The sequence below is a fragment of the Clarias gariepinus genome, chromosome 9 (genome assembly GCF_024256425.1).
Source record: "Clarias gariepinus isolate MV-2021 ecotype Netherlands chromosome 9, CGAR_prim_01v2, whole genome shotgun sequence".
In the NCBI taxonomy this organism is placed as follows: Eukaryota; Metazoa; Chordata; class Actinopteri; order Siluriformes; family Clariidae; genus Clarias; species Clarias gariepinus.
Genome location: NC_071108.1, coordinates 36,720,584 through 36,736,165, shown reverse-complemented (window position 1 = coordinate 36,736,165; position 15,582 = coordinate 36,720,584). Strand labels below are relative to the sequence as shown.

General features: G+C 37.0%; 1 protein-coding gene across 1 annotated transcript; it reads right to left on the bottom strand.

The window, feature by feature from the left end:
• Positions 1–8,807: 8,807 nt before the first annotated feature.
• Positions 8,808–12,884, bottom strand: LOC128529660 (acidic phospholipase A2 CM-II-like). The gene is made up of 4 exons (XM_053503125.1): positions 12,801–12,884; positions 9,677–9,833; positions 9,206–9,337; positions 8,808–9,115 (listed from the first exon to the last, which is right to left on the bottom strand). Exons 1-4 carry the CDS (start codon positions 12,832–12,834, stop codon positions 8,992–8,994), a joined length of 447 nt encoding a protein of 148 aa, XP_053359100.1. The 5' UTR covers positions 12,835–12,884; the 3' UTR covers positions 8,808–8,991.
• Positions 12,885–15,582: the final 2,698 nt, after the last annotated feature.

The following is a 15,582-nucleotide window of genomic DNA, read 5'->3' as shown; positions in this document are numbered from 1 at the left end:
CACGACCAAAACATTGGCTAATTTATTGAATTAATAGGGGAGGATGAATGGTAGGCGCTCGTAAAATGACAGATCCGAGATAAACTGACGCATCTAAGATGAGATCATCGTGCTAATTACGATCCGGCTAGGTTGGTTCTTCGAGCACACCTGTTGTTGATGATTAGTATGGCTGGATTGAGTTGTCTACTCACTGATCACAAGCCCTGCTATTGGTTGACGAAATGGAAAAAGAGCGGCTCCATTTTTTTTTGTAAAATGTGTTATGCGCAGAAATGCCCCCTGCCATGGATTGCCCCCCCCCCCACATAATCGCTATTAAATATTATATTAGAACATAAATTTAAAGGTTAATGCTTTACAAATTACATGAGACAATGTAATAAAATAAGCAATATGAAAATAAATGTTGTATATGAAAAAATAGAAATATTAATATTTTTGAAATACATGTATACTTTTATATTGTTTGTTATAAAATTAGTTTCGTTTATATAATTTATCATTATGAAATATTTATTTTTATTATATATAATTATTTATTTGCATATTCATGACAAACCCCTGAAAAATAAATGTGCAAGATGCAAGGATATATGCAAGATACTTTTCTTTTCCCACGTGAGTCAGTCCGCGTCAGTCGTGCTTTTTAACCAATCAGATGTGACCTCGCCATTTCAACCAATCATAACCCACCAGGAGCGCAGGCTAAATCCTGTTTACATGAAATAAACCTGCTTCCGAGCAGGTTCAAGCTTACGGATATGTTGCTATGACAACAAATGTGAGAAGCGCATCAAAGAACGAAATAATCCAAGATCAGGACAAATTCACAACAATCAAATCCAGCTAACTGAGTTAGAGACAGACGAAGAACGGAACCCTGGGTGCTCGCAAAGCACAACAAGACGTCATTTGTTTTTGCATGTTGAGCGTTCGCTCTGCACCTCGCTGATGCGCTTATTCACCCTCGTATCCAGATATAACAAATAAGAATTTAGATAGATTGCAATATTTCTGTTCTGAAAAATGAGGTTTCCAAACAAAGAGCTTTTTTTGAGACTGTCAGTCCGATTTTTTAAAAAATATCATTTATTTATTTTCATTATCTAGTTTAAACAATCTCACGGGCCAGATGTTTTTGCTTGCGGGCCACATGTGGCCCAGGGGCCGCTAATTGCCGACCTATGTTGTAGGGCATCTAAAGAATGAAAAACAAACCAAAAGTTAGAACTGCAGAATGCTCTAAAAACTTGAAGTGGTAGTTGTTTATGAAAGACAGAAGGTAGGTCCTAAAACATATACAACATATGTTTTGAAATTACCTACAATCTAGTCTGTAGGACAAAAAAAATTAAATATAAGAAAATCAATCCGTGGCGACGGTTTTGCAATTTGTTTCTTTAGATATAGACCGCACTTACAAATACTTAAACTGTTCCCTCAGTTTAATAAATCGTGGCCACAGATTTAACAAACCGTACCCACGAATTTCCGATCTGTATGCTCAGATACCGTACTGTTTGCGTATTTATTCTTAACATAAGGACTTGTTTTGATTATTTTATTATAAGCTTTTTACCCAGAGTTAGATGCATGCTGCACTGTTAATGTGGCCTATTATTACATTGCATTTAGTTTAAGAGCAAAGGAATGACAACATAAACTGTACATTATTTGTTTTGTATTGCTTTTTACCTTCTCCTCTCCAAACTCACACTGCATGATTTTCAAAGTCATCGGATCTGTGGTGCTTTAACTGTCCGTTTTGGAGCTCCAGGACACTGTAGGAGAAAAAAAGGAGACTCATGAAAGTAAAAACATATTCATCACCTGAACAAAATACTTTTTAAAAACTTTTTTAAAGAACACTCATATAAATTTGTAAAATATGAATTAACTGCATAAATAAAAGAATAAATAAGTGCAAACATGAGCAATTATGAATTATGTGCATTATAAATCAGAATGGGTGTGAAATTTTTGCACCGGTTCTACAGTCTAACATACAGTAAAGGGAACATAAAGTTGGTGGCTTTGCTAATGATTGCGCTCAACATTAATAATATACCCATTACACTGGAAGCCATGACCAGTAAATCTGACACGGTTTTTCTCTAAAACCCCTCTGTCTCTGACCTTATGCCAATCCTCTCAGTTCCTGTTCTCCTTGTTTGTTTTGTCCGTCAAAACCTTGTGTTTGCAGGCGAAATCCGTTTTGGAGCTCCAGGACACTGTAGGAGAAAAAAGGAGACTCATTCAAATAAAAAAATATTTATCACCTGAACACAATATACCTTTGGGAAAACCAACATAAAAAAAAAAAATATATATACATAATAATAAAATAAAACTAAGCTATTTCACGATTACACCAATCTTGTATCATTCAAGGAAAATTGCATGGGTAATAAGTCTTAGAATTACTACATTAATAATATACCCATGACACTTGAGGCCATGACCACTAAAATGTGACACGGTTTTTACAACTTACTTCAAAACTAAAATATTCACAAAGCAACCCATAAAAAATAACTTAGCCATAGCTAGCTACCAAACTATTTGTTCTCTCTTTATGCAGAATTAATTACTAAGGCCTATTAATAGTTTTTAAAAACAAAAATCTAAAGCTAAAACATATACTGTTTTGCTTTTGATGCCAGCTGCCATTTCCATTTTAAATAGCACTGTAAATAGTAAAGACATTTTAAATAAAACACATTTTTCCCTTAAGGTTTAAGAACTAGGCTACTTCACAATTATACCAATCTTGTATCAATGAAAAATTAGCATATTCATCAAGTCTGGTAAATTAAATTATTTTTTTAAACAACACTCATATAAATTTGTGAAATATGAATTAACCGTGTGACAATTCCCTACCAAAATTCATAGCGGTATAACATACGTGGGGGTTGTCTCAAAGCTGTGGGGGCGTGGAGCAGTCTAAACTTTTTTGTTGAAGAATAATAAATATGCCTCTGCAATTGCATAGGCACACTTAATATTAATAATAATAATAATAATAAGAAGAAGAAGAAATACAGATGAATTTTGAAAAAAATTGTTTTTTGGGAAAACCGTGCAACGAATCCCTACCAAAATCTATTCCATAGCAGTCGCGATCGAGCCACACGAAACGTAGGGGCAGCTAAAAATAGTAACTAATTCTATTCACCTCAGGCAGAAGTTAAACATATAAACTACTGCCACTCACCTCAGGAGAATTCTGGAAAGTGCAGACTTCTGGGCGGGGTCACACTATTGCTCAGCCAATCAGAAGTCCAAGTGCAGACCGTCTCCGGGCAGTGTCACAATGTTGCTGAGGTAATCAGAAGCACAAAAACTTGAGGTACACAACCAATAGTTATGCAGCTGTTTTTTTTTGTCTTTTGTTGGTATATGGGAAGGGTAGTCTACAGAGTTCTGCACATTAAAAAAAAATAGTTTTTACATGTAGCAAGTAAAAATATTAACCAATGTTACTCACCTCAGGAGAATTCTGGAAAGTGCAGGCCATCTCCAAGCTGTGTCACAATATTGCTCAGTGCAATCTTCAGTTACACAACCAATAGTCACGCAGCCTTTGTCTTTTGTCGATAATTGTGAGGGGTGCTCTAAATCGTTGCTAGGGGTGTGGCTTATTAGCATCATGATAAACGCGAAAGACAGTAAAGTGCTGAGTTTTAAACAAATGCTTCCCAACAGAATACCGTAGGTCTGATCGCCAAAATTCTTTCACCGTGAGTGGCAGGAACTTGAAGACTACAACATACTAAATTCTCATGCCTGTAGAGTGTATTATACTGACGTGGCGACAGTGTAAAAACACCCTCCGATACCCTCTGATGTTAAATGCGAGCCAAAATTTGAGTACTTTTGAACGGCAAACAGGAATTAAGCTCTCAAGTGAGTAAACTGGACAGCAAGATAAATACACAAAACTAACCGTCAAATTATTATTTTTTCCTCAATAACAATATATATAATATAATATATATATTTTATTATTATTTTTTTTTAATTTATTTATTTATTTTGGAAGCATGGCAAATCTCTTGCAGTCAATTTTTGAACCTGTTTTAAACACATAAACACATGCATACACATTTTATAGAAATGCACTTGGTTAATTTAATTTGCCTTACATTGTTAAATGAGGAGGGGTTCCAAAACCAAAAATCAACATTGATTAAATGTTTGTCTTTTCAACACAAAAAGCAGTTAACCTCAACCAAAATGATGATTCTGATGAAATTTCAACATTGAATCAATGTCTGGGCAGTAATCCAGCCGCGAGAGAGATTACATCCAGAACGTGATCCAAACTCGGAGTAGATAAACAGGCGAGGTCATACACATAAACGAATCCGAAGCAAGCAAATCCGGGGGACGAAACAGATTGGTCAATCTAGATTTAAAGATTTTGAGAAAGCGTACTACAGGGTGCCGAGAGAGAAGCTGTGGTACTGTATGAGGAAGTCTGGAGTGGCAGAGGAGTTGATAAAAAGAGCTGTAAAACAGTGATGAGATGTGCTGTAGGTGTGACAGAAGAGTTCAAGGTGGAGGTGGGTCTGCATCAAGGATCGGCTCTGAGCACCTTCTTGTTTGCTCTGGTGATGGACAGGATGACAGATGAGGTTAGACAGGAGTCTCCATGGACTATGCCTGCAGAAATCCACTACCAGTTCTTTGGTCTTTCCCGCATTTATCTGGAGTCAGCTCCATTGGCACCAGTCCATAAAGTTCTAAATCACTCATTTGTAATCCCTGTCATTATCCTCCATGATCAGGTCGGTGATGGCAGAGTCATTGGAGAACTTTTGCAGGTGACAGGTTGCTCCCACATGGAAAGAACCTATATGAGGATATATGCGCATATATGAAACCTATATGCAGTATATATGCACATATATCCTCACCTATATAAGGATATATGCGCATATATCTTCACCTATATGCAGTATATATGCACATATATCCTGACCTATATGAGGATATATGCGCATATATCTTCACCTATATGCAGTATATATGCACATATATCCTGACCTATATGGGGATATATGCGCATATATGAAGCCTATATGCAGTATATATGCATATATATGATAATATATATGCTGCATATAGGCAAAATTGAGGTGCATATATGTGCATATACAGGCCATATAGGTCTCCTGTATTGCTTCTTTATATCCACATATAAGCCCTATATGTACATACAAGATATGTCTCCTATATAGCTCATGGCAGGATCTGGTCATTTTAGCTCATATCTCACTTTGGCAACTGTCATACATGTTGCGCTCATATTTTCTATTATCAAGGCAATAACTAAGAACTAACTAAATAAAAAACACATTTTAGAATTTCTGTCGCATTATCTACTAATGACCCGAGGCAGGACACGCCCACACGCCAATCACACGGAAATCAGTCCGGCTAATTTGCATACTAGGCCACGCCCCCGGACAAGGAAACTCTTCAGAATGTTCTGGAAAGTGGGAGGAGTTTACATTTACCTCAGAAGAAGACTGTGTGGCCCTGACCACGGACGGGAGCATTTTGAAGAGAGAATCCAGGAGGACACACTGGGTAAGTTATTAAGTCTTATATAACTCTTATTCTGATAATATTAAACTAATATTAGTAAATATTTTTCTCACTTCAGCTAGCTCTTGTCAGCTTGTGTGACACATTGGCTTTCAATGCTATTTACATAGTTTAGGTAAATCATGCTAACATGCTGCCTTTCTGTATGTAGCACAAACATGATATTTCCCGGTGGCTAAGCTAATGCCTTATGGAGTTTACAGATGTTTATAAACGTTTTAATAAATAATCATTTATTATTATTATACTGCCTTATTATTTTTGTCTTTTCTAGATGCTACATTGAAGAAGTGGCCAGCAGCCACCCGAGGGCAGACAGGCACATCTATCAATTCAAAGCTCACGAAGCTGAGAAGGTCCTCAAAATATATATATGTTTTCTTCCTGTTGAGTTTTTTTGTCTTATTTTTGTTCTTTTAATATTTGATTGTTCTTAAAAAAAATAAAATAAATAAAATTTCTACATTTTGGGCTTTTATTTATGTTGTCTAACAGCTATGGATTTTAATAATTTTACTAATATCTAGGTAAAAATATAGGTGCATATATGCACGTATATATGTACACATATATGTACATATAATATAGGAAAACGGCCAATTTTATATATGTCACATATATTAAAAACCTATATCAAACCTATATTAAAACATATATGTTTTATATAGGTTTTTCCGTGTGGGCTCAGCTGAACATTTAGTGTGCAGTGTAAATAGTGAAGAGGAATGGAGCCAGGACCATTCCCAGCACTGCTCCAGTGTTGTAGACAATCATGCCAGACTCAAAGTCATGAGTCATACTGTGACCTACTGTACTGTGGTTGGTTTGTGAGGTAATCCTGAATCCAGGTAGACAGGTAATGGTCCACTCCCACGTGCTCCAGTTTATCCCTCAGAAGCGCAGGCTGAATGGTAATAAAAGTACTAGAGCAGTCAAAAAAAACCTCTCACCGTGCTCTCAGCCCTTTCCAGGTGAGAAAAGCCATATTAATAATATCTCTTAGGAATCTAATATTTTATATTCACTAACAGGTTTATTTACAACAACATTTCAGCCTTTCACAAACAATATGCATTATTCCATGTTGTTTTTTGTGATCAGAGTAGTTTATGAGTATTTATTATGAGAAAGCTGTCATGATTCACGCCCTGTCTGCATGTTTTTTCCCACGCTGTTACTTTTCCCCATGTGCTCACATTTTCCTTAGCCTGCCACGTGTCCTTTCCCATGCCCCTGTTTCCGCCCTCTTTGCACACCAGTTTCTCATTCTCTACTGAACTCCAGCATTTAATCATGTGCTGTGCGTTGTACGACAACAGGAAGTCAAAAAGGGTTTAAACTTAAACAGGAGCAGCTGCAACAGGCTGGTACTCAGGCAGCCCGGTTTTAAAAGTACTTCTGCATGCTCTTTCTAAATAGTCAAATTTTTGTTTCATCAGTGCACATAACATTTTGCCAATACTGCTTTGGAGTGCCAAAGTTATGGAAGTATAACAGTTTCAAAATTCCTCAAAGCAAAACAGCATACTGAATCACATGAACTGAAATAAAAAACTTTTAAAGCAGTTTGATTTTTTTCTGCTTTGAAATTTGATCTGAATGAAAAAATTCTTACAGCATTTACACTGCTTGAAATTTTAGACACTGCAATTTATTGTGGTTGTATATTTTAGCTGAAAATGTAATTCAAGCATGTAAAATTCAAAAATATTCACCTTACTAAATTGCTTTTTAAAAATATATTCAATTGTTAAAAATACAATCTTCATTATTTTTTAGCCGACGATTTCTGTGATCCATGTCACAGTGCACTTTAAATTGTAAAGAGAACTCATACTGCCCTGTTAATTAATAAAACTAATTTTACTTACCCCTTGGTCTATATATATATATATATATATATATATATATAAGTGCTCTTTGTCGACTACAGTTTAGCATTTAACACCATAATTCCCTTCACACTCACCACCAATATCTCATTATATATAATTCCTGCTATCCGTTATCACCCAGATGAGGATGGGTTCCCTGTTGAGTCTGGTTGTCTGGTTCCTCTCAAGGTTTCTTCCTATTACCATCTCAGGGAGTTTTTTTCTTGCCAGCGTCGCCCTCGGCTTGTTCATCAGGGACAATCTCACAATCTCATTATTATCTAAACAAATTTTTTCCTCACTCATTCACACTTCCATGCATTTTTTTTTTTTCATTTTGTGAAGCTTCTTTGAGACAATGAGCATTGTCAAAAGTGCTATATAAAAAAAAATTGAATTAAATTTTCACTTCAGAATTCCGTGACTCTACATGTTAGTGTATCACATAAAATCCCAATAAAATACATTTATGTTTGTAGTTGTAACATGACAAAATGGGAAAACGTTCAAGTGGTAGGAATACTTTTGCAAGGCACTGTAAATTATATAGGCGGCATTGTGATGTAGCGGTTAGCATTGTTGCCTTGCACCTCCAGGGTCTGGGGTCAATTCCCGGTCAGGGTCGAGTTTGCTTGTGTTCCCTATGCTGTGATGGGTTTCCTCTAAGTACTCTAGTTTCCTCCCACAATCCAAAGATAACCTTTACCAAGGTCATGTTTTCCATGAGATTACATGCTGGATCATCTATTTACACACAAGGAGTAAATGCAGCTTTCATAGTATACAATTCAGTCAAAGATATCAATTTAGTCCTAAAATAGTGATACTTCATGCTAAGCATATGTTGTTTATTTTAAGTATTTAAAGAGGACGCATCCACTGTGTCACAAACAGCACACTGTCATTCACTATCTATCCATCTATCTAGGAACTCTGTAGTCCATCTAGGGACTGTGGAGGCCAGTGGCAGGTAACATTGTATTTATTCCCATTTTATGACCATGGTAGGACCTCTGGTCAACATTCACATGAACATTCAAATGGCGGTAATTTGGGAACGCCAGTTAACCTAACCTGCATGTTTTTGGACTGTGGAAGGAAACAGGAGTACCTTGCTTACTTGAACTCCATACGCACAGAGGCGGGAATCGAACCTGGAGGTTTAAAAGGACAGTGATAGCCACCAAGCCACGATGCAGCCTCTCACTCACTACCATCAACATAAAATTACACAGTCATCGGAGTAGTTGCTTTATTCTTTATTCTTTTCCTTTTTTGATTGGGTGATGTAAATGGAGTGTGTGTGGTGTTTAGATGATGGAGAAGTCTGGGTGGGGTTGGAGGTAATGTTGTCAGTATGTTGTTTATTTAAAGAAAATGAAGTGCATGTGTTTAGTTGATGGAGTTTGGTGTTTACTTGGTTGAGACAGAGTGAGCAAGGTGTTTAGTTGATGGAGATTGAGTCAATGTGGTGTTTAGTCTCCAGGTCAGGCATCTCTTATTTCTTGCACATTTCTTTTGGAAGGTAATAGTACTCGTAGCTGAAAGTGTGTTGATACTGAGCGAAGCAGTTTGCAACACCTCGGTCACACTTACACACTGCAGACTGGCATTTATCATTGAAGCACACACACACACACACACACACAATTGGGTCTAAAAGCTGAACACAGTACCAAGAGAAATGCATTGTATGTGTTTGTGAGAGGTGTTTACCTGAACAGGTGATGATTTTAGCAGAGCAGCTAAAGAAGTATGTTTTGATATTCAACTGTTTCTTGTAAGCAGAACATGCTAGAAGTTGCCTAGCATTCTCGTAGCACATATTATACATTGCACAGCATCTAAACAAAAACAACACAGCTTACGGCCATTGTCATTATGTTCATCTCCAGCATTAGCTAGCTAGCTGAGTTCTGCGCTTACATTTTTTTCTTCCTCATTAACCTCTACTAATTTTCATTTTAATCTCTGACTGTTTATAGACTGTTGGACCTTTTTAATTACATCATAGCTGTACAACCCTCCCCTTTAAACTGGTTTTAAAACTATAAAAACGTTGAGACTTGTTATTTTTGCGTTTTGGTTACCAGTTTCTCCCTGCTGCTAGCAATGTATGAAATGCTGGTTGTTATATTGGTTGTTATGGTAACAGTGGAGATGTACTGATCATTGATACATACTGATCAGTTGGATCTTTAGGAGAGCCAGATCCAGAAAATCCACAGTAACAGCCGTAATTGCTGTAAATGAACGGATTCACATTTGGCTGTGTGCAAACAATCATTTCGCTGACCTGCCACAAAATGCGAGGCACAATCTCACCACACACCATACACACTGCAAAGAAGTAAATATATCACATGACATAAATGAAATACCACAAAAATGTACACCAATGTTACATCATTTAACTTCAGTCTGACATTACATTAATGTAGCATCAAGTCATACTGTATATCACATAATTTAACAATAAATGTAACATTATAACAATGTAACGTAACATCACATAACATCACATTAATGTATCATCAGTGTAACATAACCATATTGTTATGGAACAACAAAGGTAACATAATGAAACATCACATGTCACATCCCTAACAATATAACATAAAAGTAACATCACATTATATAGCTCCCTCCTTCCCTCCCTTTTCTCTAGTACACTTTGGTGGGGTGCCAATTAATCACAGGGTTTATTAGTCCACGGTTATCACACCTCACCTCTACAAGGAAAAACTCATACCAGCAAACTCAAAATTGGAGGAGAAATTAACAACCTATAAGTAATTTCTAATCAGCTGGGATTATTTTATTATTTGGTTTGTTTACTCATAGATGCAACCACAGGGGAGCACAATCCAGTGTCTTCTTGTGCCAGTCCCAAGTCTGGATGAATGCAGGGGGTTAAAATTTTGAAAAGCATGTGATTTGAGGCTGAGCTCTAATTGGATTTTTTTTAAATCATCCTTGGGGCGGAGCACTGTGCGAATCAATATTGTTTTTAAATATTTGGGCTCATGTGATTGGACCATTCTTAACAAATCTTAATGTTAAAATCTTAAAGTTAATGTATTGAATAGTGATTGACAAGAAAGCAGCTAAATATGAGAGGAAATTTTGTAATTTCTTCATGCTAAAATCCCCCTTCGCAAGGCGATCAGACGAAGAAAGAAGAACAGTTAAAGAGCTTGGACCAGATCTTCTAATTAAGCGGCAGTCTAGTGATCACGGCTGAGCTTACACTCGGTGCTTCTCCAGAACTTCTTATGGCTATTTACAGGCGAATATTAAAAGTTTAATTTTAATTTTGTTTGTGCCCCCTCAAAAAAAAAATATATCACCAGCCGCCACTGTTAACAGGACTTCCATACCGGATTGGTCGTGGCAGGGTTAACAATCCACCAACGGTGCTGTTGACCTACATTGTGCTGCTGAAATTTTGGGCTACTGTTGGTCAAAGAAGGAGAAAAGGGAGGTGTGTTTATAGACAGAGAGAGAAGAGGAAAGGCAAGAGTTTAGGAGTGACAGTGGGGACTTTGAATGTTGGGACCATGACAGGGAAGGAAAGTGAGTTGGTTGGCATGATGCAGAGAAGGAAGGTGTGTCCAGGAGACCAGCTGGAAAGGTAGCTAGGCTAGAAGCTTGGGAGCAGGGTTCAAGTTGTTTTATCATGGTGTGGGTAGGAAAAGAAATGGAGTAGGAGTTATCCTGAAAAAGGAGTTTGTAAGGTATGCTCTGGAGGTGAAAAGAGTATCATATAGGGTGATGAGTCTGAAGGTGGAAATTGATGGTGTGATGTTTAGTGTTGTTAGTGGTTATTACCTACTGGGAGGATGAGTTAGAAGAGAAGTTCTGAAGTGAGTTAGATGCAGAGCATCCCTAGAGGTGAGAGAGTGGTGATAGGTGCAGATTTTAATGGACATGTTGGGGAGAAGAAAAGAGGTGATGAGAATGTGATGGCAGGTTTGGCAATGGCAGAGGATGGAAATGGCAGTAGTAAATGCTTTCTTCCAAAAAATTGAAAAAACATAGGGTGAAATAATATTGGAGGCAGAAGCACTCAAGTGGACTACATCTTGTGTCAACGTTGTAATCTAAGGGAGATCAGATATTGACTGGACAACTACCACCAAGGTGATCAGGGAGACAGGTAGGAGGGTACTTGGTGTATCATCAGGAAAGGGAAAAGTGGACAAGGAAGCTTGGTGGTGGAATGAGGAAGTCCAAAAGGGGATTCAGGGAAAGAGGCTAGCTAAGAACAAGTAGGACAATGAGAAGACTGAAGAGAGTAGACAGGAGTACAGGGAGATGCAGCATAAGGTGAAGGTAGCGGTGGCAAAGGCCAAACAAAGAGCATATGAGGACTTGTATGCTAAGTTGGACAATGATGAGGGAGAGGTGGATCTGTACAGGTTGGTGTGGCAAAGAGATAGCGATGGAAATGATGTTAGGACTGTTAAATATAAGATCTCTCGTATCTAAAGCAGTTATAGTTAATGAAATTATCACGGATCAGGAGTTTGATATACTCTGTTTAACAGAAACCTGAATTAAACAGGACGAGTATGTAGCTCTAAATGAAGCTAGTCCTCCTGGATACAGCTACATACACCAGCCTCGGTTAACTGGTAGAGGAGGAGGCGTCGCAGTTATTCACAATGATAATCTGTCCATCGTACAAAAACACAGAGTTAAATTTAATGCATTTGAAGCTACAAAAGTGTAGCTACAAACACAAAGTCAGCTCAGTCGATCCTGATAATCATCATTTACAGACCTCCAGGGCCGTATTCTGAATTTCAGAGTACAGCAAGAGTAATCTTGTGAATTTAAAGATTTCCTCTCAAACCTAGTCGTTTCTGTAGACAAAGGTTTAATTGCTGGAGACTCTAATATTAATTTTAAAAATCAAAATACCCTCTGCGTAGAGCATTTATGTCCATACTGGACTCATTAGAACTAAATCAGTGTATAGTAGGACCCACTCATAAAGCAGGTCACACTTTAATATTATCCTTCGGATTACAGATAAGAAATATAATCACAATTCCACACAATTCCTAAAGCTCTCTCAGATCACTGTCTTGTCTTAAAGTGTGTTATAGTAATAATTTATAATAATTAACTGTTCACTCAGCGGTGGATCTGTTCCCAAATCCTTTAAATTAGCAGTTATTAAACCGCTAATCAAGAAACCTGACCTTGAACCCTGTCAGCTTTTCAATTACAGGTTTACTCCTCAGTCCCATGCTGTAATGAGGATGTAATAAAGAGAAACGGTTGGCTTCACAGACTCACCTGAGGTCAGCAGCAGAATCCAGGACAGATGCATGGTTCAGAGAGAGTGAGAGAACCTCTGCTACTGGAAAGCCTTAAAAAGAGTCAGGGATGAAGAGGAGGAGTGAGAAAAGGGCAGATGAAGTAACAGAAAATGCTGATATAGAAAAAAACTAAACTTGGCTAAAGGACTTATATTCTGTTATAAGGCTAAAGCAGTTCTTCCAGAAAGAATGGGCTAGAATTCCTCTTGAACGATATGCAGCAATACTTTAACCAGACGCTTCCTGTTGCTGTGGATCAAAGGGAAACACCTTTTTTTCCCAGGGATTTAGTAAGCTCTGGCACCTGCCTGCAGTGACAGGAGTGAATCTAGGTGACTGCTTCCACAACCTTCACTGCTATCTGCATCGCCAACAAAACTTGGAACAGTCTCAGCCACTAGCCTTCCAATTAGAATATATATATATATATATATATATATATATATATATATATATACATATATATATATATATATATATATATATATATATATATACATATATTTATAAATATATATATATATATATATACATATATATATATATATATATACATATATATATATATATATATATATATATATATATATATATATACTGAATAAATACAAGGTTATTTATGTTTTGTCTCTGCACGGAGGACCCTCATTCTAGTGTGAGAATCAGAGTGAGTCCCACACTGGAACAGATAAGTTTATATGTACAGTTAAACGTTGGATTGCAAGCATAATTCATTCCGGAAGCGTGCTTGTATATCAAATTACTCACATATCAAAGCGAATGTTCTCATAAGAAATAATAGAAACTCTTATATTATATAAAATAGAATATAAAATGTTATTATATCAATTAAATTCACATTTAATTTGTCAAATACACAGTTATACACAGTATGATATGCAGTGAAATGCTAATACAGCCGCCCATGACCTTAAAAATAAAAGATTATTAATAGGAAATAAATATAAATAAAAAATAACTACAATAGAAAATAAAATTTAGCTAGGATAAGAATAATTTACCTAGTTATATGATATAAATATATAATTATTGTAATATTAATATAAAAAGAATTAACACAAAATATAGAGTAAAAATATGACAAATTTACCTGAGTTTACTTTTGAAAATAATCATGACTGGTGTTAGATGATAGAAAAAGCAGGAGCAGGGGGACTACTGTATAGGACGACTTTCACACACACATGCAGGTGCGTGTGCCTGCACATACACACAAACACACAGACACACACACACACACACACACACACACACACACACAGAGTATCTGGTTACTGGAATCTTCTTTTTAACAAGGAACCTCTCTAATAACACTAATTAAACAGAATCATCTCCTGCCGTGCTACAGCCTTTATAACCTTTTTTATATTTTGCTGTATTGTTGCAGTACAGTTACTAAAGAACAGTCGCTACACTTGGACTCAAAATAATATAAAAAAAAAAACGCTTTATGCCTGCACACACCTGTGGTCATTATCTTATGATAAACAGTACACATGCGCACGAAAATTTTGCTTGTCTTGCAAAACACTTGCAAACAAAGTTACTCGCAATCCAAGGTTCATCCTTGTACATCCTTAGTACAGAGACACAGCTGGTTACTGTTCGTCTGACGCAGAGAACAGAAGTTTGTTATTTTTATAATATAAAGAGTTGTTTATCTGTGAGCTAATCTGAGGAAGTATGCACACACTGGTACATGAAAGCTTTTTTTAAGTTGTCCATCATTGTAGCAGATTGAAATATTTCTTCTTCTGGTGATCATTGGTGCTGAGAGTCATCACACCATCCTGACCAAACCAATGACAGGCAGTTAGCTCCAACCCTTTCCATCGTAGAGTGATAACATCATATTGAAATTACATTTGTTTCATTTCAGTGGAACTGGCCTTGATGGTTTGATTCTAGTGTAAATGCATGTTTCACATTTGGTGACTTACACATGAACTACGAAAGGTGAATTTAAATTGTTACAGTCAGTTGACACTTTAGAGAATCACAGAAGATGTGTAACACATGGGCTTTATATACACCTTCATATAGACATAAAAACAGATGTGTTTTTATGTCTATATAAACGTCTTTAAATCTCTACTCAGCATGCAGTCATTTAAGTAGCATCAGGTATAGAGCGTTACTCTCTGGTATGGGACCAAAGACAAGTAGAAGTGTGTGTGTGCCAGTGAAAAACAAGCGTGTAAGAGACAAATTAGTGTTAGTGTGTCTATCACTAAGAAACCAGTGTGAGAGACTTATAAGTGTTCATAGAAAAGTGTGTCTGCAAAATTTTGCAGTGTTTGGTAGTTTTTGAGCTGCGGTCATCATAATTCCTTTCAGAAAGGGTAAAATCGCCTACATGATGTCATTGTTGACTGGCAAAGCACTGGAATGTTCTCTCCCCGGTGTACCTTGGACCCCTATGTGGAAGTTCTCCAGCTACTGCGGATCCAGCAGGGTACTCACCCATTGACTGACTATGCAGTAGATTTCTGTCCCCAGGCAGCCAACTCAGGCTGGACACCTCAGCTCTCAAGGCAGCTTACATTCAGAAGGAACTTCAACCCACATTGCTTTGCAATATCCAATGCTTCCTGGGCTCACCTATTTTTCCTGGGCTCACCTATTTTTCCTTTTATCTTTGTCACCAACTTGAGGTCACTGTCATCCCCCGTCCCTGTCCTGACAAAGAAAGATGTCCAGGAGGGATTTAGAAAAGTGCAGGATGCCTTAAACACCAT

What these genes read in the sequence shown, in the direction of transcription:
- LOC128529660 (XM_053503125.1), bottom strand. Translation starts at nt 12,834, where the DNA reads ATGCATCTGTCCTGGATTCTGCTGCTGACCTCAG. An exon ending in GATTCTGCTGCTGACCTCAG is followed by an intron (nt 9,834 to 12,800) that starts GTGAGTCTGTGA and finishes ACTTCTTTGCAG; the next exon opens with TGTGTATGGTGTGTGGTGAG. An exon ending in CCTAAAGATCCAACTGATCA is followed by an intron (nt 9,338 to 9,676) that starts GTATGTATCAAT and finishes GTTTTTGTTTAG; the next exon opens with ATGCTGTGCAATGTATAATA.